At 38.0% G+C, this 25,290-nt stretch overlaps 5 protein-coding genes across 6 annotated transcripts; 2 read left to right on the top strand and 3 right to left on the bottom strand.

The window, feature by feature from the left end:
• On the top strand, positions 1 to 3,576 carry LOC120274143. Its single transcript, XM_039280902.1, has 2 exons — positions 1 to 55; positions 2,569 to 3,576. Exon 2 carries the CDS (start codon positions 2,584 to 2,586, stop codon positions 3,265 to 3,267), a length of 684 nt encoding a protein of 227 aa, XP_039136836.1. The 5' UTR covers positions 1 to 55; positions 2,569 to 2,583; the 3' UTR covers positions 3,268 to 3,576.
• Positions 3,577 to 5,189: 1,613 nt separating this feature from the next.
• On the bottom strand, positions 5,190 to 8,606 carry LOC120273089 (THO complex subunit 4A-like). Its single transcript, XM_039279735.1, has 5 exons — positions 8,318 to 8,606; positions 8,071 to 8,199; positions 7,086 to 7,154; positions 6,827 to 7,008; positions 5,190 to 5,532 (listed from the first exon to the last, which is right to left on the bottom strand). Exons 1-5 carry the CDS (start codon positions 8,480 to 8,482, stop codon positions 5,370 to 5,372), a joined length of 708 nt encoding a protein of 235 aa, XP_039135669.1. The 5' UTR covers positions 8,483 to 8,606; the 3' UTR covers positions 5,190 to 5,369.
• Positions 8,607 to 9,880: 1,274 nt separating this feature from the next.
• On the top strand, positions 9,881 to 12,488 carry LOC120273613 (cation/H(+) antiporter 20-like). Its single transcript, XM_039280273.1, has 3 exons — positions 9,881 to 10,137; positions 10,224 to 12,047; positions 12,141 to 12,488. The coding sequence occupies exons 1-3, from the start codon at positions 9,913 to 9,915 to the stop codon at positions 12,471 to 12,473; spliced, it is 2,382 nt and encodes a 793-aa protein (XP_039136207.1). The 5' UTR covers positions 9,881 to 9,912; the 3' UTR covers positions 12,474 to 12,488.
• A 62-nt stretch (positions 12,489 to 12,550) lies between these two features.
• Positions 12,551 to 16,025, bottom strand: LOC120273615 (probable ADP-ribosylation factor GTPase-activating protein AGD6). 2 transcript variants are annotated; one of them, XM_039280275.1, is made up of 4 exons: positions 15,891 to 16,025; positions 15,015 to 15,809; positions 13,817 to 13,906; positions 12,551 to 13,193 (listed from the first exon to the last, which is right to left on the bottom strand). In XM_039280275.1, the coding sequence occupies exons 2-4, from the start codon at positions 15,789 to 15,791 to the stop codon at positions 12,714 to 12,716; spliced, it is 1,347 nt and encodes a 448-aa protein (XP_039136209.1). In that variant the 5' UTR covers positions 15,792 to 15,809; positions 15,891 to 16,025; the 3' UTR covers positions 12,551 to 12,713. The 2 variants fall into 2 exon arrangements, with proteins under 2 accessions (XP_039136209.1, XP_039136210.1); XM_039280276.1 differs by having other exon boundaries at positions 15,015 to 15,801.
• A 306-nt stretch (positions 16,026 to 16,331) lies between these two features.
• On the bottom strand, positions 16,332 to 16,996 carry LOC120273619 (histone H2B.11). The gene has a single exon (XM_039280282.1). The coding sequence runs from the start codon at positions 16,930 to 16,932 to the stop codon at positions 16,471 to 16,473; it is 462 nt and encodes a 153-aa protein (XP_039136216.1). The 5' UTR covers positions 16,933 to 16,996; the 3' UTR covers positions 16,332 to 16,470.
• Positions 16,997 to 25,290: the final 8,294 nt, after the last annotated feature.

Below are 25,290 nucleotides of genomic sequence, written 5' to 3'. Positions count from 1 at the left end.
GAATGTGGCAGGGTTGCAACCATGGAGCATCCCAATTAGCACCCCTTCTTGCCAAGTGAGGCCTTTTGATCCAGTCTTCTCTCTTAATTTCTCATTTTATTTTTGTTTTTTTTTTTTTATTTTAACAACGTGGATAACAATGAATGGTACACATTCTGTTTATTATTATTTTTTTGTTATTGTTTTGAGATTTTAACTTTTTTTTTTTTTGGATAAAAAAACCAAGTGTTATATATCAACACGTGCGGATTAAGAATCGATGATCCGATCAAATATGTCTAGACAGTAAGCTTATATCTATATCTGATTATATGTTATTACAATTACGTTTAATTTTTTTTATTTTTATGAATAATATTTATAATAATCAACTTTTCTTAAAATTAAAGATTAATGTTGTGAGATGGAGAATTAATGGAGTGGTGATTAAGAAAAATTTTAATTAAAAGATATTTTAGTCAAATATTCGCACCTTGAATAACAATATATTGTTGGGAAAATCCTTTAATGGTTTGAAAAGTATTAAATAATGATAATGATAATTTTTTATTTTTATTTTTTATTATTTTTAATAATAATAAAATAAGGCCAGTAGATTGATTAATACTTCACCTTTCTCTCTTATTGACCCTTATTTTATTTATTTGTTTTTTTTTAAAAAATGCTCAATTTAAACTGTAAATAGACAACCACTGGTTACTTCCGGAGTTATTACAAATAAGTATACCTATAGTAATATTGTATTAGTATTATAGTGGTACATGGTGATGTAGCATGCATTGTTATGGACCTAAGGCATTGTTTATTAGTTCCCAACAGATCCCTTGCGAGAGGTGATGTATCCCTCCCTTTAAAGTTGTATGATAAATAAAATTTTTTAAATCACCTATAGTGCACTATAAAAAGTCATAGAACTAGTACATCTCTGGACATATTATTTTCTAACAATGCTCCTGCTTTTATTAAAAAAAAAATTGTCAACTGGCAATGCATTTATTATAAGTTAAAGGCTCAGTTTAGCAAACAAGTGATCTCTGTACCTACAAATTGAGAGCTTATTAAGGCTCATGAAATTACTATATGTTTTACATTGTCATCTGTATATATATATATATATATATTTATTTATTTATTTATATAAAGCAGAAGTGTTGTATTACAAAAATTAAATTATGGTAACTATAGAAATGAGTTTGACCTTTATATTTCTATGTTGTTTTTTTAATGAAGCAAACTCAAGTATGACAACTGAAATTCAAAATAGACTCTGTTTTAATTGAAATAGTGCTAAGCCAAGTTTGAACATAATAAAACTTAGTTTGGCTCAAATGTAGCCCTACGTCTAATCACCACTTGTGAGTAGGGCTGTAAACGAGCCGAGCTTTGTCTTGTTCAAACTTGGCTCGTTACTATTTAATCGAGCTTGAACTCGAGCCGAGCTTTCTTCGAGCTTCATTTTTTATGTTCAAGCTTGGCTCGTTACTATTTTAACCGAGCTCGAGCTCTAATCGAGCTTCTTTCGAGCTTCATGCTTGAGCTCAACTTGTTAAGAAAATTCGAAGGTTAGACTTAGCTAGCTAACTTGATTAAGGCTTGACTATTTTTTTTTTATTTTATTTTTTTATTTAGTAAACTTATTTAATGAATCATTATCAAGTGTGGCTCAACTCGATTTGAGTTTGATTATATTAATGATTGTTACAAATAAAATTGTAAATGATACTATAAACGAGCTTTTAATTATACAATAAACGAGTTCTTCACAAGATTTAATGAGCCGAGTTTGGTGGTGTTCAAGCTTGGCTCGTTTATCTTATGAGTTCATTTAACTTAATGAACTAGTTGACCTGAGTTTTTAATGAGCTTAGCCTTTGAATAGTAGTTTATAGCCCTATATGTGTAACTCAAATTGACAACAATGACATAGTCACATATACACCTTAATATACATATACATATACATATATATAATGTAATATATATATATATATATATAAACGAGCTCAGAATCGAGCTTATAAACGAGCTTGTTCATGAGCTTGGTCACGAGCTGTGTTCGCGAGCCAAAACGAGCCGAGCTTTTGGCTGCTCAAGCTTGGCTCGTTTATTAATCGAGCTTGAAAATGATGTTCAAGCTTGGCTCGTTTACAATATGAGCTAAACACGAACGAGCCTTTATCGAGCCGAACACCGAGGTACTCACGAACGGCTCGGCTCAAATACAGTCCTACTTGTGAGTACAACGCATTCCAATTTTTATTTTTTTTATTTTTTTAAAATAGATAAACCCTATGCTTGCACAAGGAAGAAAAAGCATAACAACAACCATAAAATAATCCATTAGTAGTGGAAATTAACTGGTAAAGTACAATGCATCCCAATTTTGTTATTATAGTGTTATCCAATCATTATTATTTTTTATGGCTATATTTTCATTTATTTTTTATTTATTTATTTATTTATTTTTTGGAAAAGAACATATTTTCAACATTTTTAATATATTTAAGTGTTTCATCAAAAAAAATTTCAAACAAACAAATAAAGTCATTTATGATTTGTTGTGCACAGAGACCAACACCGTTTATGTGCGCCAATGGTCATCACCAAAGTCATCCAATGTGCTTCATTTGCCACCCAACATCCACAAAGGATTCTTATCTTGAACAAGCTGCCTCAAAACTAATTGAAAGCAAAACACCAACAGCTTCGGAAGCATTCAGCAAGCTAACTCTTGAAGATCAAAGTGCTCCAAAAGTGGAAGAAATTAATAAAATGGCAACATGCATGCAAGCATTCAACAGCATTGTTGTTGTAGAAATGGAGGAAAGAGAAACACCTGCATTAAGTTTGAACAATGACTTAAGGCAAATGCAATGGCTTGAATTACAGCAACTACTTCAACGTCTGGAACGTGTGGCTATTGCTCACAAGATGATGGTGAGAGTTGATGGGGGTGTGATGTTTAGTTCTAATTTTATTAATAGTTTCAAAAGACTTGAGAACAAAACTCTGGATCCAATGAGTTTGATTGAAGAGTTATCTAGACGTGTGGTAAACGTTTCTCTTACTCCTGATCAGCAGAGAATTTATTTAGATGAAGTAAAACGTCCAATGGAGAGGAGAGCTAATTATGGGGATGGTTTCTGGTTTGGACCAATTTTATTTCAACGCTTCAAAAGAGTTAAGAAGAAAATTCCTTTTGCATTTGGACAAAACTCATGTGGTGAAAGCAGAAGGATAAGGAGGAACGATATCAAAAGAAGATAAGATAGATCAATTGGGTCTCGTTACCAAACTCTTATTAGTTTTTTTTTAGGTTTATTTAAGTTGTTTAGTGGTTTTTGTTTTGTTTTATTTTATTTTTTTTAATAGACAATTAATTATCTAGGTAAATTCTTCAATTTTAGAATGGTTTATCCACTTAAAAAAAATTGATAAAAAGCATCGTTAAGCCCAACACAAGCACGCTCATTCTTCCTAATAAGTTCAAGTACAGCTAATTAGCTATGAGCCATTTGATTCTTTTTTTCAAAAATGTTTAGTGAGGATGGATGATATCTTGGTTGTAAATCTTGGCTATGGTTGTAATCTTCTCATCTAGTAAGAAGTTTCATTGTTCTCTCTATGTCTCTTATGATGCTTGTATGCTTAGGTTTACTTGATAGCATGTATTAGGGTTATAGTGTTTTCCAACACTAACCTTTGGTAGGCTAGCTTCTTGACGCTTGGTGGTGTGTCATAGTGCTGCATGATGTGATCGTGATGTCGATCGGGAGACAGTAACAGACAGGAACATATATACATTAAAATTTCCGAGGGCTGGTAATTAAAGCTTCAGATGGATCTACCACTCCAACTGTGCTAGTGTCCGTGGTGTCATGTAAAAGATATATGTATCATGGAGCTAGCTTGAAAAATTATAACGGTATGTAGTTCGTCAGTTCAATGATGTATATAAATACTGGTAGACACTAGTTCAATGTCAAGAAGTAAATGGAACCAAGCTAGGCTGGTCTTTAATCATGAAACCTACAGATCGAATAGCCGTTAAGCTACAAGGATGAATACCTCATATAGATATAGCGTCTGAAGTATCATCAAAATCAATAGATTTTCTCAAATGCTACCATCCCACAAAGAAATTTTTCTCAAACTCATTATATATGACTACTGTGAAATCTTGAATGGTTATCATTAGTCTCATCCACTTAATTATCAAGGAGAATTTGTTGTAGAGCCATAACTTAAATTGGAAGCAGCCTTCCTAAGTATGACCATCCCAAAATAAAAATATGAGAATATAATAACATATTTCCTAAAATATGTATTTAAATCTAGAAATTCATCTATTCAGTATTCACAATTTTATACATTTGGGTCATTTTCATATCAATGGGATGCATTGAACTAAAAAAGAGTGTATATCTGCATTGTACAAATGGATTTAATCAATCAGTGGAAAGGCGTCTAAAAGCGAAGGTTAAGGATGCTCCATGAAAATTTTTACATAAATAATTGCATGCACCCCCACAGATAGGATTTGCTCTTTAGGAGGATGCCATACTTGTAATATTACACAAAAACTGGGATACTCCAAAATATTTGCTATGAAACAAGTAATTAATCTTTAACTATGTGAAAAATAGGAAAATTTCTTTTATAAATCAGTTTGTACAATGAGCATGCAAACATGCTATTCAAAAAAATTTCATTTCATTTTTCAAAATTTTTCATTGCAATAAAAAAAAAAAAAAACAAAAACAAAAACACCGATCTGTTGAAAGAGTGTTTAGATGTCTCCTGAAGACATGAACAAACAAGACGACATGAATGACCAAGACACTCTCATGTATAACATTACTTCCCCAGATTAGAAGCCTTTATTTTACACATGAACAAACCAATTAATGACGCAAAAGGAACAAAACTCTACTAAATCAGTGGTTGTTTGCACCATACAAAACAGCTTCATTGCCATGATGATTAACATAGGGCAAAAACTATTAGCAATTGAAGATGACAACCAAATGGTTCCAATGTACTTACCACACTAAGCAGGTGCAAGAAGGTAAGAACTCAGGCCAAATTTCACCTGTCACTGCTGAAGGATATTGCTGGGCTGTGACCAAGACAGCTGGTTGGTCTAAGCAATGAATGAATGAATGCACACTGCCAAAAGGAATGGAAAATAATGACCAGCAGCAGAGAAATATCAATAGATCAACCAACATCAGTATCAGTTAGCCGGACATGTTCATCAAATGGTAGGCTATACAATCTCCAAAACACTATATCTGGTAGTTCACTGATGACTGTCTTTCTATTCCTACGTTAGCAGGATGATGACCACAAGCAGTGGTGCCAAGTTTTCAGTTAGTCTCCATCTCCTCCAAATGATACTTATCCAAATCAGCATCAAGAGCTTCTACAGATAAAGTTGTGGAACCACCATGACCACCTAGCTGTCTCCGTGCTCTTCTCTGTCCTTGTCCACCTCTAGGCCATCTTCCAGAACCACCTCTTCCATGACCACTGTTACAGAGAAGGAGGTGAGAAGTGTGTACAACCATCAAACCAAAATAAAACAGCAGAAAAAATGTGTCGGCAGTCCACAGATAAATCACCACAATCAAGGTTCTCACTGAAAAAGAAGTTCCCACATGTATATCATAAATCATCCAATTAATTCCCAAGTTTCAGGCTATAAATGGTGAAAGAAACATTCTCTCCGAGCCAACTGAACATGTACTGTATCACACTACATATTATGATTTTTCAGTGCCATGAACTTTTTGGTATCATCATTCATCAAGCGACTAAATTATAGTTTCTTTTATCATAAGACACTACAATGGTGACTAATCTTAAACAGGACTGATCTTTCAAGGCATCCAATACATGCAGGGATGTGTTGCAAAACCAAACCTGACACCAAGGAATGTGCTGATTAAATTTATTTTGCAAGCATTACATCCACCAAATTGGTTGAGTTTCAGTTTCCAACCCCGCATATCTCATTTTCCCATCTGGTTTTAATCATATTGTACATGTTGTACTGGTCACTGTAAAAACCTCTTGGGCATCCCAGCCCAATAATTGAACTTATATCACAAAAGGGAATTACTCCATACAGTAAAACACTCCCTATAATCCACAAATATCATAATAATAGCATATTTAATGAAGGTCAATGGTGATACATACAGTCTGCATACCATGATCAAATGAGATTTCGACATATCAACAAAGAAAGAAAACAAATCTCTTTAACGAGTCCTAGAAATTGCTTAAGATAAATATACTGATCTTCTATGCATAAACTAATATTTGAAGTCCACTCTGATGAGATATATTGGTAAATTCTTTCCAATAATCAGTAATAAGGCCAACATGATTGATACGATCTGATAACTCATAAAAATTCAGATTTGTACAAATCATTAACGCATAGCACCTCAACTAATCTTTGCCATCAGACCACAATATAATAAGCAAATGGCAAAAATTCTTGGCAACACTAGTATTACTAATAATACAATGCCCTACTCCCAAAAAGATATTCACTTAATCTGTATGTCTGCCATAGGAAAAAACTTTAGATTTGTCATCCTTGAAATGGCAGCCAATATTGATGGATTTGAAATCAGCAAGCAAAGTTAACAAATTTAATATGCAACACAGCAGTTTTGCTGCTTTCTCCGCAAATGCAGAAAAGGTGACCTTAATTAGTCTATCAGTCAAAACCATCAACTTTACCAAATGTATGTAAATATTATAAACAATATAAATCTGAATCAAACAGTGAAAAGGTTTACATCTCAAATACCTCTTTCGACCACCAATAGGTTTCACAAAGCCCACATTTATAGGCATTTCAGCAGAAGGCCTCAAGATATTCATTCCAACAGCTTCAATCCTCATTGGTTTACCATCAAGGCGCACGTTGTTGTAACTCTGCATAACAGCAAGCGCATCTTCCCTTCTTGTAAACACCACCTCTGCAGTTCCCTTAATACAATTCTCAAAGTAAGCCAAAGAAATTACACTATAAAAACTAAGAACCTCCACAGGGATCATCAAAATACCTTTGATCTCCCACTCTTGTCATAATGGATTGAATATCGCTTTATATCCCCTACTTCAGAAAATAGTTGCTGAACCGAATTAAGTATGATTAGAACAACCAAATAAACAAGAATGAATAAATAAACAGTATCTGATTGATAAAGTTGGAAAAAAGGGAGTTGAATTAAAATTTTCAGACTAGCAACTGGGTTCACATGGAGAGAGAGAGAGGCTGGATTGCAATTAATCCTGTATATCATTCAAGAAGCTTGAAATCACACTAAAAAAAATGAGGTATAAATAGAAGAGGTATATATACATGTGAAGAACAACCAGAAACATCATAGGCAAACTTCAGCTAACAAGATACACTTAACATTACACAAAAAGCATATAAAAAAAATGGTCAAGAAACTCAGTAGACTAACAACACAAAAAATAACATGATAACAATTCAATCAGAAGGAAAAAAACGAAGCTAAGTTAAAAGTTTCAATCAAGGGTGAAGGGACTACATTAATGTGAAGAGAGAAAGGGAAAAAAAAACAGAGATATTGCAAGTGTTACAACAAATTATCCAACAAGAAAGAAGAAAAGGTGTATTTGCAAAAAGAGGGAACCCTTAACAAATTAGACAATCATCAGCAAACCGGATAAAACCAAGAGATGCACAAAAATCATAAAACAAGAAAAGATCAAGAACCCAGTATATTATCAACCCACCCACACCAACTCACATAAATAATTATAAATAATTATGCCAGACTAAAATTTCAGACAAACAACATAAATAGCAGACATCACCAGAGAAAAATTGATGAAGAGGCATATATACAAGCGGAGAAAACCCTCAAACAAAATAGATGAGCTTCACCTAACCAGAAACACATAAACACACAAAAAGCATAAAACAAGAAAAGATCAAGAAACTCAGCACAATATCAACAAAATTAAAGATAAAAAACATGCTTAAGAAAAAGTTCAATGAGAAAACAAACATCAAACCTTGATATCCTCGTTGGAGACGTCATAGTCGAGGTTGGAGATGTAAAGCATTGTCCCGCGCCCGATCGAGGAGGACATCGGCATCGAATTCATAGTGTACAGGTCATGCTGCCACTTGGATTCTGGTGCCTGAAGCGATGGCGTCCATGAATGACGATAACGAACGAGATCTAGCAAATACCTACAGAGAAGACAAGGCAGATGGCCGGCGATCGAGATCGGATAGGAAACAAAACCCTAAGCATACCTTCTCCATAGAATAGGGAGCAGGTCGGTTTCCTGATCGGTTGGAAACCCAGCGAGCTGGCCCCGATCGCGAGTACCGGGCTCTCCCCATTGAATTTCCGCCGGAGGCGAGCTTCTTGCTTTGCTTGATGAGATCGTCGAGGGACATGTCAAACGCGTCGGACATAGTCGAAGCACAGCAAGAAAAGAGACGAAGATTAGGGTTTCAGAGGAGCCGATGATCGACAATGGTGAGCTAGGGTTAGGGTTTCGGAAAGACGAGGAGGGAAACAAAGAAAATCAAAACGAGATCGAAGACGAGGGAGAGGGAGGAGTTGAAGGGTGTATATATATCGGTTAGATGATTTTGTAATTTTACCCCTATAAATCTCCCTAATTTCATTTGTTCATGCTCTGAAGCTTATGAAGGATCTGCCTTTAAATCAAAAGATGTAGAAGGGTATAGTGATAATTCTCATTTCGTATGTAGGGATAAATTTTTTAGTGAGTCACTAAACTTTGGCTCATTTTCACTTTGATCACTGAATTTCAATTTGTATTAATTTAGTCACTCAATTTTAATTTGATTTTAACCGTTAATAAATCAAGGATTTCAACCCCCAATTTATTACATGGTTGTCTAAAAATCTATGTCAATCCTCTTATTGACACATTATTAAGTCTATTAGAGATGTCCACGTCATCGAAAAACAGCCACATCATTCATTTAGAGGTTGAAATATCTTGATTTACTATGAAGTGAAATGAAATTAAAGTTGAGTGACCAAATTGATACAAATTGAAGTTCGGTGATCAAAGTGAAAATGAGCCAAAGTTTAGTGACTTACTAAAAAATTTACCCTTCGTATGTATATACATGCGCGCAATAAAAATAAAAAAGATAGCAAAAAAACAAATATAATATTTAAGTTGATAAATATAATATTTTTTTTATTTATTTAGTTAATCTTGAATTAAAAAACAAATACAAGCAAGATTTAATCTTAATCCACCAACTTGATACCTAACAAAACATTTGATATGATTGAATGGCAAATGTACATTATTAGACAAGGTCAACTTTACAATTTATTAATCAAAGAGCATAGTTTTAATGAGAGGACAAAAACAAGAAGCCAAAGAAGTGAAATGGTGGCAAAGCCTTCAATCATCCAGTATCTTTCTTCACATCTTTCAAGATGTTTCAGTGAACCTGGAATCTGGATGACCAAACCTTATCAAACTCCCTTCAAATGGTTTCCAATACATCATGCTCATTGGGATAATCCCCCTCTGCAAGAACCTTGGTAAATGAAGTTGATGTTTAACTGCTCCATTTCCAATGGACTCTATATTGATATACAAATAAAAACAGATATATATATATATATATGGATCATTAAGATACAAGGAAGTTTCATGTTTCATATTTACAATTGAACAAACTCATCATCCAATGAAAACCTTACAACTAATTCATGAGATGAGTAAGAAGACCATGACTCCATGCAACTAGAAATGTATTTTTGTGCATATGTCCTGTTTTTTCCAAACAACTTAAATACCAATGCAACAAGCCTTTTAATGTTTTTTTGTTTCTTATAAATAGACATAGATATGCATGGAGTTGATGAAAGAGCAAGCATTAGAGAAGAATTAATCATGGCAGTGAACATCACAGCTATCAAGATATCATCAAGTGGAGTTTGGCAAGGGGATAACCCTCTTAACTTTGCCTTTCCTCTTCTCATTATCCAAACCATTCTTGTTCTATTCCTTAGTCGCTCTCTTGCTCTTCTCTTCAAACCTCTTCGCCAACCCAAAGTCATTGCTGAGATTGTTGTAAGTGTTCATAATATCATCTTCATTATGTTTGTAAAGATATATATATATGTATTCATCCAAATATAACCATGATTTCATGGCAGGGAGGGATTCTATTAGGTCCATCAGCACTGGGACGTAACCAGACATACATGCAAAGAGTATTCCCAGCATGGAGCACAACAATTCTAGAGTCAGTAGCCAACATAGGTCTCATCTTCTTCCTCTTCATCGTCGGTCTCGATCTTGAGCTCCGTTCTATTCAACGCAGCGGCCGTCGAGCTTTATCCATTGCAACTGCAGGCATTGCCTTCCCCTTCACCCTTGGCATTGGCATTGCCTTCATTCTCCGCAATGCCATCTCCGGTGAACACTCAGTTGGCTATGCCCCCTTCCTTGTCTTCATCGGTGTCGCACTCTCTATCACTGCTTTCCCAGTTCTCGCCCGCATACTCGCTGAGCTCAAGCTCTTGAACACGCCTCTCGGTGAGACTGCCATGGCTGCTGCTGCTTTCAATGATGTTGCTGCGTGGATATTGCTAGCTCTCGCTATAGCTATCTCTGGTGGTGATCACCATAAAAGCCCACTGGTTTCTTTACTGGTTCTCGCCTCCGGTGTGGTGTTTGTACTAGTGGAAATGATTCTAGTGAAGCCGGTGATGGCGTGGGTGGCGAAGAGGGCTGAAGGAAGGGAAGCTGAGAATGAGATATGGATTAGTTTGACAATGGCCGGAGTTTTGGTATCTGGTTTCATGACGGACATGATTGGAATTCACTCCATCTTCGGAGCTTTTGTGTTCGGGTTGACAGTGCCGAAGGAAGGGGAGTTCGCCGGAAAACTCATAGACAGGATAGAGGACTTCGTCACCGGGTTACTTTTGCCGTTGTACTTCGCGTCCAGTGGGTTGAAGACTAACGTGGCAACGATAAGTGGGGGGAAAGCGTGGGGCTTGGTGGTGCTGGTGATCGCCGTGGCATCCGCCGGAAAGATCATCGGAACGTTCTTGGTGGCGCTTGTGTGCAAGATGACTGTAAAAGAAGCGTTTACTCTTGGAGTTATTATGAACACTAAAGGACTCGTTGAGCTCATTGTGCTGAATATTGGGAAGGAGAAGAAGGTTCTTAATGATGAGACGTTTGCTATCATGGTCGTCATGGCTCTGTTCACCACCTTTATGACCACGCCGGCGGTCATGGCTATCTACAAACCGGCAATGTACAATGGCCGGAAAGTTCAGCAGAGCACCACGCATCCCTGCGATGAATTTAAAGAGTTTCGTGTGCTTGCTTGCGTTCATGGAAACCGTGATGTCTCTTCTTTGGTAAACTTCATAGAAATGATCCGTGGAGGTACTAAGAAATCAGCATTGAAGCTTTATATACTTCATCTGGTTGAACTCACTGAAAGGTTCTCGTCAATCATCATGGCGAGAGCCAGCGCACTGCCATTCGGCTGTGCAAGTATTGCACCTGACTCGGTGTCCGTAACGTTCGAGACTTACGGCCAGCTTGGCCGAGTCCAGGTCCGGGCAATGAAAGCAGTGTCGGCGATGTCAAGCATGCATGAGGAGGTGTTCAGAGTGGCAGGAGAGAAGCAGGCTTCTCTAGTTGTAGTTCCGTTGGTAGAGAACATGGGAGTTGAGTGGAGAGCAGTGAAACAAAAGGTCTTAGAAAAGTCACCGTGCACTGTGGCTGTGCTTGTGGACAGGGGGTTAAGTAGACGAGCTTCACAAGAAGGAACAGAGGAGGTTGGTTGGAAGGTGTGTGTGGTGTTCTTTGGGGGACCTGATGATAGGGAAGTGTTGCAGTTGGCCGGGAAAATGGTTGAGCACCCCGGCGTTGAGCTCACTGTGATGAATTTTGTCAAATCAAAAGAAGAGTACTGTGAGAAAGATGTCTACACATTCTCCACTGCTGATACAGAAAAGGTATATACTTCTTTTTTCTATACAATTATAAATATATGTATAGTGATTATGTGATGGCTCAGTATAATGAGATGTGATCTCTCTGATGTGTAGGAGTTTGACAATGCCGCGGTGGAGGAGTTTAGGAAGAGGACGGAAGGGAGAATGAGGTATGAAGAGCGGTCGGTGAGAAGCGCAGTTGAAGTGGTGATAGAGATTGGTCGGAGTGGGGAGTATGAATTGGTGATAGTGGGGAAGGGGCAATCCTATTGTCCGATGGTGGCCGAGCTTGGTGGGCGGACCGCGGAGCTGGGACTAGTCGGGGACACACTAATGTCGTCCGCGCACAGCATAGCTTCTTCGGTGCTGGTTGTGCAGAGGCATGACATTGAGACTCCGGTGTCTTTGGTACTAGACAATAGTGAAGTAGCTGTGGATATGCCATGAAGCTGTAATAATGTATAGGAACCATAGTGTTAGGAGCATTATACCGTATACAATGTGTATTAGTAATGCAGCACATCTGAACTTTCAAATTGCATTATAACAAGGCCAGCAAATGAGAGCATATAATTTTGGCAGCATTCCAACAAGAAATAGTAACAAATAACAAGTTCCAACTTGCCTAACAAATATAAAAATATCCGATTCTCTTTAACAATAACAAATAAAACAAATTATGAAAAGCTAACGGAAGCCACCTTCTGTCCACGCTGAACTTGATTTCCCATTCTGATTCACACCCTCATTTGATGAAATGTGGTTGTAGCTCTCATAGCCATCTTCATCCTTCACATCGTCCCATCCTGCCCAGCTATCACTGCTTGGTGTGCTTTTATTAGAAGGCTTGGCCTTTTCCTTTTCATCCCAATCATCCCAGGAACCACCAGCACTGTGTTTCCTGTTTGAATTATCTACGGAAGGGTTCGACTCATTACCGCTTTGCCTGCTATACTCCTGATAGTGACCATGTCTCTCTGCTCCGCTTTGTTGCCAATCATCTTCTTTCCAGTTAATACCTTCCTTTGTGTATTCTTCAATCTTCTGAGATGCCATTGCCATAACACCTTTCATGATTCCCCAAGTCTTCTGACCAATTTCGTTGGTTTTTGAAGTCACAACAGTCACTGTTTCATTCACCTTATGATCATAGCCGCCTTCTTTAACCTGTGTTTTTTAAAGGTAGGCAGACTTTAGCTTGGAAGATAGCAATATCAAATAATTGTGAGATGGAAAGACACCTCACTAAACTCTTTGGTTCAGTATATACTCTTGTTTCAGTTGTCACGAATATGCAAATAAATAGATGAGAGCTTGTGAAGGGAATTATACAAATAAAAAATGCTATGGAGTGATACAACATTTTTCATCGTGAACGATAACCTAAGTCAAATCATGGGTACTTTTTTCAAAGATTCTATATAAATTTCATATATAAAAACGAGATAGTTCCCTTTCAGAAAAATCTAACGTAGCTCACTATATGTATTCCATGGCCCCCTATCCATACCTGGCTATTGATTATGGTACACAACTTTCCTTGTTCACAGATATGAAGAAATCTTTCTCATTATCACAGTGGATCCTCAAAAAAACAGAGTTTGCATAAAATAAAGTATATACTTCGTATTTCGAGCAAATCTTTAACTTTCAGTTTTAATTAAATGCAACGATGAAGCCTTGATGATTCACTCATCATCACACTCCCAATCTTGCTCATAAGAATTAGAACAAGTTAAGCAGGATAGATAACCATCATTATAATTAAAAAATAAGATAAAATAAAATACCTTGGCTGTCAGTTCCTTTGTACCCGCTTGGACGGCAGTAGCAGCTGACTGAGCAGCAGATGCTGCAACCAGGGATAATCTGCCAAAACCCTAGGAACAAGTATTATGATAAGAGAACGAGCTTTGTAAGTGAATTTCAAACGCAAATATAAAGATAAGATTAACAAAATACCCTGCATCAAGAAAATTGACAACTAACAAAGAAGAGCTACATAATGCAAGGATTGATTATTTAACAACAAAATCATTAAGTTTAAAAGGTTATAATCCTACATCTATTGCAATGCATTATTCAACTCTCTATCTCCTGTTTTAATTACCACTCAGCTCCAAGAATCCAAGGTGGATATTTTGCCATACATAAAATAACCTAATAATAAAAAATTAAAATGGTTTGGTCTACTGTGACATAAGAGACATGAACTTTGCTTGCCATTCTTTCACTTTAGTTAAAATTATGGGAATATACCAGTTGATTCAACATATGTTGTGTCATATCCGCTTATCCACTTATGGTGGAAGATCTATCATCTATTATCTCACTCACCATCACAGAACACTAGCAATATTATCTTCGAACCAGAAGAGCAGACACATTATTTGCTGCAAAGAATTATATTATGTCTCATACAAGGTTGGTTAATGCTTTTGCTTAAGCATCATGTTCATCACCTTCCTGAAATTATTTCAACTTGCAGGCACTAAGAACAACCAATCAATCATTCTGCATCACCAGAAATTAAGCTGGAGTTAAGTCGAACCTTTGTTTTTAATTTTAGGTTTGCAGAACTAAATTAGATATCATATTGACATTTAAGACCTATATCACTAAACAGCTCTGAAAGTTTCATCACAGCTTCGAATATCATTCCTGTCATCTATGCGTCTTACCATAACCATGAATAACAAATTGTCTCCAAAGATAGATCTTTCCCTTTGATAGATATGGCTCACAAAAACTAAAATCAAAACTTGCATTATCTCCTAAAACAAAATCAATCTCATGAGCATTGCAGTTGATACTCTACTAATAATCAATTAATTAATCTCCACTAACAAAAAAAATCCTGAAATAAATTAATAGGCCTGTAAAACATATGCGCAGAATCATACAGATATAAAAAATATATATATATTAAAAAAAATAGCAATTCTGATCACGTCGAGTTAAATCCAAGAAAAGGCAGGGAAATTTCACCTGAGAAACAACAGAGAACATATCGCCTTGAGAAGTATTCCTCTGAGCCGATGGCGGCGGTGTTGATCCAAAGCCCACATACTTCCCACCCTGAGACGGTGGGAGTCCCTCTGGCCGCGAGTTATTCTCTGCCATCTTTCTCTCGAAGAAGCTCTCCTTGTTCGCTGCGGATGTCTCTAGCTGCGATCTCGTGTAGAGGTCCTGCGTCGACCTGGATCTCGTCGGATGTTCTCCTGTTCCCCTCCCGCCGTTCCCAGCTCTGAAGTCGCCCACAGTCTGATTCCTCTTCATATCCGAAGGTTGGAATTCATCGCCATCCCAGCTATCCCACCCTCCGTTCTTGGAAGAACCATGATTACTGATCGGAGGCTTACCAGCAGCCTTGAGGGTTTCCTTAACGACGGGAGGATCCCGCCACGTCCGACCCTCAGCAAGGGCCTGTATCCGATCTCGATAAACTCCAGCGGCGCTGGTATTATACTTGGAAACGATGTCCGTCTCTTTGGAGACGCCATACCCAGCGAGGAAAGCGTTGAAGCGATCATTGCCTCCAGCCTCCATCTTCTTAAGCTGGATCTCCGACCAGGAATCCATACTAACAGAACGGACGAAGCTGATATGCACCCCAAGGCCGCGGTGCTTGCCAGAGCACTCAAGGCACATGAAAACGCCATAGGACACCGACGCCCACTGAGGGTTCCTCTGGGCACAATCCACGCACGTCTTGTTCCCTGGCTGCGCCTGAAGATCCTTCAGCCTCCGTGCCGCCATCGCCATGCCTCCGGATCTGGATCTCTAATTAAAGAAAACCAAAGAAACAGATCAATGAGAAGAGAGAGATCAAAACCTTGGATCGATCTAGGGATTGGATGGAACCTGGAGAGATCTCCGAAAGAGGGGAGGTTCCCCTGCCTTTAGAGATTCCTCTCAATCTCGGCTCGGCGGGGTCGGCGACGACAGCAGCGAAGACGAAGGAGAAAACGCTTTCCGCGGATGTACAAAACTTTGACCCCAAAACATATCTATATATATATATATATAGCGAATTTACAAAAAGGTCCATTGTATTTAATTAATTTCTATCTAAATCGATAGATGTTGTCATATATTCCCAATATTTATTAATAAATTTTAATATTAAAAGTCTAAGAAAGACCAAAATTTGACCTTCAAACTGATCGAATTAATTTAGATATTGAATTTCTAAATTTAAAAAAAAAATAACCTCACGAGATATAATAAAGCATGTTGTTTAATGAACCACAAAAGGCCAAATAAAATATAGATGATAATGATATAATTAAAGAAACAAAATACTAAAATTAGATTAAAAATATATATAGCATGATTCTTCAGAGACACCAAAACAAGACAAAATATCAACAAAAACCAGAAAAAAGAAAGACACTAAAGCACGTCACAAAACCCTAAAAAGATGTTCACATTGGGGCGCCGCTCAAGAACTGGTGAACTTCGTCACCGCCTTAGTACCCTCGGATACGGCGTGCTTCGCAAGCTCGCCAGGAAGAACAAGACGAACAGAGGTCTGGATCTCGCGTGACGTGATGGTCGGCTTCTTGTTGTAGCGAGCCAGGCGAGATGCCTCCTGAGCGAGCTTCTCGAAGATATCGTTGATGAAGGAGTTCATGATACCCATGGCCTTGCTGGAGATCCCGATGTCTGGGTGAACCTGCTTAAGCACCTTGAAGATGTAGATCTTGTAGGTCTCGGTTCCCTTGGCCTTCTTCTTCTTCTTCTTATCCCCGGAGGCAGAGTCCTTGGATGGAAGACGCTTCTCAGCTTTGGGTTTCTTCTCAGCGGGAGCCTTCTCGGCGACGGTCTTCTTCTCCTTCTCCTCCGCCGGCTTCTCGGATGCCGGCTTCTTCTCCGCTGGCTTCTTCTCGGCCTTGGGCGCCATTGATACCAAGATTGAAGAGCAACTACGAGCGAGAAAGACGAAGTAGGGCTCACGAATACTGCGACTCTATGGGTTCTCAGGTTCGGTGATATATTTATAGGAGGACGAAACGTGCTGTGATTGGTTGACAGTGAACAGGCGGATAAATGACGTGGATATTGTTAAGCCGTTGATTTGAGAAAAGGTTTCTAATTGAATGGACGGCTTAGACGCACAGGCGATGACCCAGTGGAACACGTGGTCTCTTTCTATTGGGTTGTTTGGAAACCGTTGGATTGATGAGCAAGATGGTATTTTTCTTGGAGCGTGGAGGGAACGCTGAGATCACGTGCCAATAGATTTTTGGATAAAAAAATATTTATTAAGTATTTGTTTTTTCTTTACTTAAAAACTGAACATATACATTTATATTAGGGAAAATTACTGTTTACCCCTCGTAATTTTCAAAACTTCCCAAAAACCCCCTTCAACTTTTGACACCCCTGGACAGTCTCCGTTATATTTTACATTCCTTTTAACCCCCTAGGTAAGTTTGAAGTGGGTCAGCGATATGAAATTCCTTTTTTTCGCCTGCAAAAGTGGGAAAAAAATGGTCCTAATCATAACTTTTCTTTTATGCATAGTTTTTTTCAATTTTTTTTTCCTCCTGCTTGCTTTTTCTCAAACAAAGTTTTAGAAGGCTCATATCTTGTTCTTCTTGTTCTTGTTCTTGTTCTTCTTCTTCTTCTTCTTCTTCTTCTTTTTCTTCTTCCTCATTTGGTGTATTCGGGCTTTTAGCTCTTCCGATTAAATTATGGAGAGTTTTTGTGCTATTGCTAGATACTGACGGGGAGGGGACGAGTGCTAATGTTCACTGCACGACTTCTGGGGAATCGGTGTTAGCTGAAATATGTGAGCGATGGGGTCTCGATATTTCCCGTGTCGAGGGTGAAGTTTATCACATCCCGATGGACATAAAAGCAGTATGTCTCATATAAAACGAGGTTGACTTCCAGCAGCATGTGTCACGTGCACTCCATCTTCAAATGTTACATTGTTGATCTTGTTGTTGAGGGACGGATGATGTGGCATCGTATCCTCATCGAAAAGCGAGTTCTTCTCGTTGTAAGTTTCTTCTCGCTTTATGTCTATATAGTTGTAGAAGTTAATTATTGTTTATTATCCCCTGCCATCTGCTTACATTTATCAAGTTTCCATTTAAACACTATTGTCTCCGATTAACTTATTAACTTATTATTTAACTTTTTTTGTTTTAACGTTTAAGATTTATGTTTATCGTTTAAATATTTTTGTGTCTCTGCTTTAAATATTGATCGTGTTCGTTTAAACTAAAGTGTTGGCGGGAATTCGAATCTGGCGGTAGCTTCGCTCCACATCATGGCGAGCTCGAGGGTGTGGCATGCCTTCCTTCCTCATCCGATCAGTCGAAGTGTTGTCGTTGGATATTGGACAGATGTTTTGAAGGCGTTGAACATTTCGAGACGCACTTAGGAATTTTTGCAATCAAAAGGAATTTTGACTTCAAATTCTCGAAGAACGAGAAACACCGAGTGATCTGTGGAAGGAAGCTTCGACTTCAAAAATGGCGTATAAGGAAGCTATATTCCCCATACCGAGACGATGACGAGTCGATGGATGAAAATCGCGACTGCGTTTGCGACCGCTGTGACGAGAAGGCAACTCGGGTGTCCTGAGCGAAAGAGGATCGAGTCGTAGCGTCCCGAGGGTCCGCAGAGTTGCGTTGTAGCCATTGTACGCGTTTCGGTCACAATCGCAGATCGTGGAATGAATCGTTGCCGACTAGGCATTGTGTATATACTTCTTATTATTGTTTAAATATTGAACTTTATATTTAAATATATCTCTTACGTTTTAAATATTTTTATTCTCTGTTTAACTCGTTATTTTTTTTATCGTTTAAAAATAAATTTGTATCCGCTTAAAAATGTACAACGGGATGGTGCTAGCGGTTCCCCAGCGTAATTAATACACGCTCGGTTCCCCAAGCGTTTCCACTCCCGTCGCACATAAAAAAATCGGAACATTACATTACACTCTATAAGAGATTATTAAGTAATAAGGATATTTTTAAACGAGAAAATATTAAGTATATTTTTTTGTTGTAATTACATTGATATTATTAAATAATAAGGATATTTTTAAAGCAGAAAAATATTAAATTTAAACAGAGAAACCTAAACTTAAACAGAGAAAACGAAAGTTAAAGGGCAAAAGTTATCATTATACGATTAAAAATGAATGTTGATATTAGCCGATAATGAAAATGAAAAATGAAAACAGAACCCTACCCGATAATGTACCTGCGGACTACAATATCATCCAACAAGAACGAGAACCTCAAAAGCGAAAGCAGAATGAATTTAATTGAATTTAGATACATGTACATTTACATTGACAAAAATTTGTCATGTTCTTCGGAAAAATGAATTGAATTTAAAGCGGTTTTACATTTGAAACTATTACACCTATACTGATGACTATGACCCCGCTTGCGTACACTCCCCTACGGTTCGTTTTTACACGAGTAAAAGCGGAGTTTAAACAATTACATTGATATTTACACAATGAACTATATACTTAAACACCGAAAGTGTATGTTAAACAATGAATCTGGATTATTAAAGAAAGAATCGTGTATACAAATATAGAAAGAATGACTAAGAACCCGCTTGCAAGACTCCCTCTGGCTATGATGCCTGGGCTGCCTCCCTCCCTAAGTATGCGGGAAACATACCTTAATCGCAGATAAGGGACGTCGGTCTACGGTACCCGTAGCTTCTCACCGTGAGTAGCGCTCGATAAACCGCATGACATAGACGCTGCGATCGACACTTCCTTTTTTACGTCAGTGGGGCTTCGATGTACGTGAACAAGCGGGTACTTTGCGGTCGCCGACTCGCCCAACTCCATGTCGATCATGGGATGTCGAATAGGTTCACTGTCGAGATATACAAGTTCATATTAGAATGCCGATTATTTACCGAACACTATTACACAAACACAAATTATTAAAGCACTTACCATTTCTAGCGCGTTTTTTTATCGTATTCTTCGCTTTGGCATGAAGAATAATGCCCAGTATTCTTGTTTTTTTCATTGTCGAGGGACGAGCGACATGGAAGTGGCCACTCATAATTATCGGGAGGATGACGATGTCCACTTCATGCAAGTTCGCGCGGCATCTCCAATCATAGCCATCGTGGATTCGTATGCGTCGTCGCCTGCTTTTGACATGAACAAGGCCGGTGGGCCGGGTGTGATGGGCGCGCCTCTTATAACGATATGGCACTACGCTCATCGTCTTTTGCAAGATACATACGAATGCGTCCATCACATCGCTGCGCGACCATCTCCTTCCCCTCGAGCGGGTCGAATAGATTGGCCCGTGTGGTGTCGACGAGTCATTCTTCCACACGACAGTCTCTGTGGTTGAGCGGAACAAAGACATGTAAACAATGTTGTAAGTATAAAATTAAACGTTAAAGTATAAACTTTAAATTCTATATTGAATGTTTAAGCAGTAGCGGTAATATTTAAAAGGGTATCACTTATAAGTTAAATGTTATCTGTAAATTTTAAACGTTAACGCTCCTACTTAAATGGTAACTAAAACAGTTTAAACAATATCATAAAAACTTCAAACTTACTTGTCCATAGGGCAGTTGAGGAAGATCCTTATCAACTCCTGCTCGTACTTATTGAGGCGCGATTGGCCAACGTATTTTTTTTTCTTCGGAATGAAGACTTTCCGAAGTTCTTCTACTTTTTTATTGGCTTCCTTTAATGGGGGCACGACGGCAGCATCAACGGGAGACACTTCCTTACATGCTTCTTGTTCTTGTGGGATTGTGTCTGCCTTCGATGCGGCACGGTCAGCCGTTGGTTCCACCGTGAATTCCACTTCGTTGAGGATAGACTCAGCGACCTTCTCAACCGTGAGTTCCACTGCGGCGAGCATCGATGGGAGACACAGCGTTGTCCGGTTGTTCTTCTTCATGGATTGTGTCCATCTTTGATGCCGCATCTGTCGGCAGCCGGTTCCACCGTATGCATGATGTCGTCAACAACGAGTCGACGATCTTTTTCCACCACGGCAAACTCGGCGCCATCTTCGATCTCCTCCACCGTGATGGGCATGTCATCAGCGTTAACAACATCGACCGTCGATGGTGCTGCTATTATTTCATCGTCACGGCAGCGGGTGGAGACGAGGCATTATTGTTTTCCTCTTTTTGCAAGCTTCTTGAATGAGGCCGTCTTTGAAGGGCCACCCCGATGATGTCCTCGTCGTCGAACTCCGAGCCGTATCCGTCCCGGGTGCTTCATTTGTTTGAAGGGAAGGCGCGATCGATTGTGATCGTGACCGACTTTTCCAATGCCTCCACCCGAGCGACAAGCGAGGAAACTCGATCATCAAAAATCGCGAAAGCCCTGCATGAGAGTTGCGATGACATCCTCGCCCTAGTGCCCTGGCGAGGCGCCACGTTCGGGGGGGCTGACACGGTCGGGGGGGAAGCCACGGTCGGGCGGGGTGGGGGAGGGCTTCTCCGGCCTCGACGAATGCGTTTTGGCCTCGAAGCGGGAGAGCGAGCGTCCCAGCAGCAAGGGAAGAGGTTGCCCTCTCATCTTGCCTTTGAGCAAGCGGTTCGGGAGCAATAGCATCCGACCGACGGTTGGCTTTCGAACAAATACTTCTTCATCGACGATTCGCGGAACCATTTCAGGAAACTAGCATGTGTAAAAGCAAACAATCTTAGCGAAATTATTTAGTTTAAACAATTAAAACTATATTTACACATGTAACTCAGTATATTTAAAGCGTTATAACCTATTGTGTTAAACGATAGAACAAACAAATTAAACATTAAACTAAAAAGTTTAAGCGGTAGTTGAACAAAGTTAAAGCGGTAAGTTATAATGTTAAAGCGATAGATGAATAAAGTTAAAGCGGTAAATGATATGGTTAAAGCGTTAAAGTCTACGAGTTAAACAAAATATTTTTTTGAATTATTACCTCTTTTCCTTCGAGAGATGACAAACTCGTCTCTATCGTCAGCTTGCTTCCGGTAAGTATTTTCACCGTAGCACAGCATCCTTGGGATCTTGTAGAAACGGACTTTCTTTCCAGTTCCGGTCAGCTCGTAAAACCAGATATTAAGCGCGACCGTGCAACTCTTAACATATCCGGTGTTGGTCTTCTTCCCGCGCATCTAGATTGCACTCGGGTAGCGGCTTGTGGTATGTCCTCCATAAGCCACTGTGCGTCGCTTGCGCCCATGCGTAGCGCCCCATTCCGGGTAGATCATCGACATAATCAACGATCCGGTTAGGGAATCGGCAGGGGAGGTATTTGGGAAGAGGATTGTACCGGGAGGTACACCATCGATGGTTTGGCAAAATTCTCCTCTTCTCCCTCTCGTCCAGCGAGTTCTTTCGAAGAGTGCTCCCGATGGAGTCTCTGTGCTCTCGTACGTCTTCGATAAATACCTCTCTTGAAAGTCGACCGTGTTTTCTTCTTCGAAACACGATCGCCTCCCCATCGCATACGCAGCCGAGAACGATTGCCACATCTTCGAGGCTCGAAAGTCGAGATGCTTTCCCGATCCCGAATTTATTGATGCGGTTATCGTATCTCGCAACGAGAGAGTCAAGAAGGGCCCGCTCTTGGTATACTGACTTCCAACTCGATGAATCGTCGTGAGCGGTGTCCTTCGGATGATCTCCCGATGTCGAGGGAATATGTGAACTTTCAATTCGACCCACGGTCTCCACTCACAGGGTGTCAAGTAGCATCGCCCATTAACTAGATTGACCGCCATAATCACAAGCCTCACGACAATAATAGCACATTGTTAAGCGGAAATGTAATTTGTTAAAGCGGTAAACACTCGGTTCTTAAACACCGATATCATTTTTTTAAGCGATGGCGTATACTATTAAAAGCGAGATACAAATAATTAAACGGAGACGAACTAACTTAAACGGTAAAGCTCATTGTTTAAAGCGGAGACCCTCATTTTTACAATCGCAACCATATCAATCGAAAGAGTAAACGTAGATTATAAACATTACACAAAGCACAACAATCGGAAAACCATTTCGATCAGTATACATAGAGCGAAAAATATAAAACAAAACAAAAACCCTAGCCGAGACATCTCCCTGCAGACTAACAAAAACTCCGAAACGATTAATCCCCTCGAAAGCTTGATGTCTTCCAACAAAAAAACAAAAATCACAAACCAAAACCGAAAAAAATGTCTCTTCGTAACAGAATAGTTAACAAAAAACCATAATGAATACCTTAGACTGCAAAGTGACGAAATGCCGAATACTTGCACGGGACTTCTTCTTCGAGACGCCGGTGGAAAGGGAAGAGTGCTTGGGAAGAGAAGAGACTGAGACGCGAGTTGAGATGGAGTCGCGAGTTGAGAGAAGACAAGCAATTTGTAATGCCTAAGAAAAAAACCCACCCACTTCCTCTCACACGCGAAATGGGTGCGACCACGACTTCCGTGCAAGGGCATTTTCGATCCATAAAATTTTAAATACACTCCGTTTAATGCCGTTACGTACTTTGGGGGTTTCAAAATCATGGAGTTAAAAAGGAAGGGGTTTTTGGGTATTCCGAAACTATGGGGGTTTGTTTGGCAATTTGGCAAAATTGTAGGGTTTTTTTGGCAATTTCCACTTTATATTATTACTAACAAAGTAAAATTCAATATGGGGATTAAGGCAACATTTTTATTTTTCTCTAAAAAATAATTGAAATGAAATTCAATATGGGGATTAAGGCAGCATTTTTATTTTTATTTTTATTTTTATTTTTTTAAATAATTGAAATGTATTTTGTTGTTCCATTTTGCAATGAATAAGTGGTTTATCTGTTTAAAAAAAATAAAAATAAAAAAATATATAAGTGAACAGTATTTTTTATTAAAGAATAAGAATTTTTGGATGAATCTTATTCCCCAAAATTAGGGAAATCTCATTCTTTGTATTAAAAATGATATTTTTGTCATTGTTTTAAACAATTAAAATAAATTATTTAAAATTGTTAATAGCTATATAAATTATTTTATTTAAATGTTTAAATATAATAATTAAAATTGATAATAATAATAACAATTTGTTGTTAGTAGTTACATGAATTATTATATATAATTATTTAAATAAAATAATTTAAAATGGATAATAATTAAATAAATTTAAATTTTTTTGCAATCTATTAAATTTGATGATTATTATTATTATTAAACACCATCTATTATTTTATACAATATCTATAAAAAAACATGAAAGTAAATTTACGGTATTATTCTTTCATATATTTTTTTAATTTTTCAATTACATACCTTACCGCAAAACACTTCTATTACTGTTCTCATTCCCCATTTCCATTTTGCCTAATAAACCTCCTATCATTCCTATTCCACTAACCATACCATCATTCCCATTCCACAAACCATACCCTTGGTTTTTTATCTTCCTTTGTTATGTTGAGATTATGAATGATAATTTTGGTGAACAGGTAATTCAGTATGTACCTAAGTTTTTTTAAGTGGATTTATTACTAAACTCAAAGCCATTAATTTGTTGTTACATTTGAATCAGATGCCAAATATAAAAAGATCATCAACTGAAGTGGCTCAGGAATAAAGAGAATAAAAATCAAGAGAAAAGAGAATGAAAAGAGGGAACATAAGATGTGATGATACAAAGAAAAGGATTCCATCACACAAGTCATTTTCCACAACTACTTCAACAATTAGCTTTACAACTAGTAGGTGAGCTCCTCTTGATTCTCAAATTAAGAAAATGATGCCTATTTAAAATCACAAAATAACTTTCTAATAATTATTTTTGCTTATAATTCAAACTCAAAAATCCAATCTTCCATGTCACCCAAAAAAAAAAAATCCTAATTTCAATTTTTTTACTCAAAGCAACAAATAAGAAAGAAATGCATTACTATCTATCAGGTAAGTCTCAGTTCTCTACCAATTTTTCAAAGATTTAAACACTTTTTACCCAACAACTATAACATCAACTAATAAAAACTACAAACTCAAATCAATTACCTTTTAATATCAGCCAACATTGACAGTAGATTTCTTTGCCCTTCTTGTGAACCTAATAACATTTCCAGTATACCACTAATCCCCTCCAATTTCTACCTAAACTTGTTGCTGAGAATTCAAAAGAACTATAAATTCAGTAAAAGTCATGGGCAATATTACTATCAGCAATAGGTTACAATAACAACAATATATAGACTAGCAGTAAACAAATGAAAGGATTCCGAAACAATAAAACAGATAACATACAACATTTTTA

This window comes from Dioscorea cayenensis, chromosome 12 (genome assembly GCF_009730915.1).
Source record: "Dioscorea cayenensis subsp. rotundata cultivar TDr96_F1 chromosome 12, TDr96_F1_v2_PseudoChromosome.rev07_lg8_w22 25.fasta, whole genome shotgun sequence".
Taxonomy (NCBI): Eukaryota; Viridiplantae; Streptophyta; class Magnoliopsida; order Dioscoreales; family Dioscoreaceae; genus Dioscorea; species Dioscorea cayenensis.
Note: the sequence above shows the minus strand (reverse complement) of the source record. Positions and strands in the feature narration are given on the sequence as shown.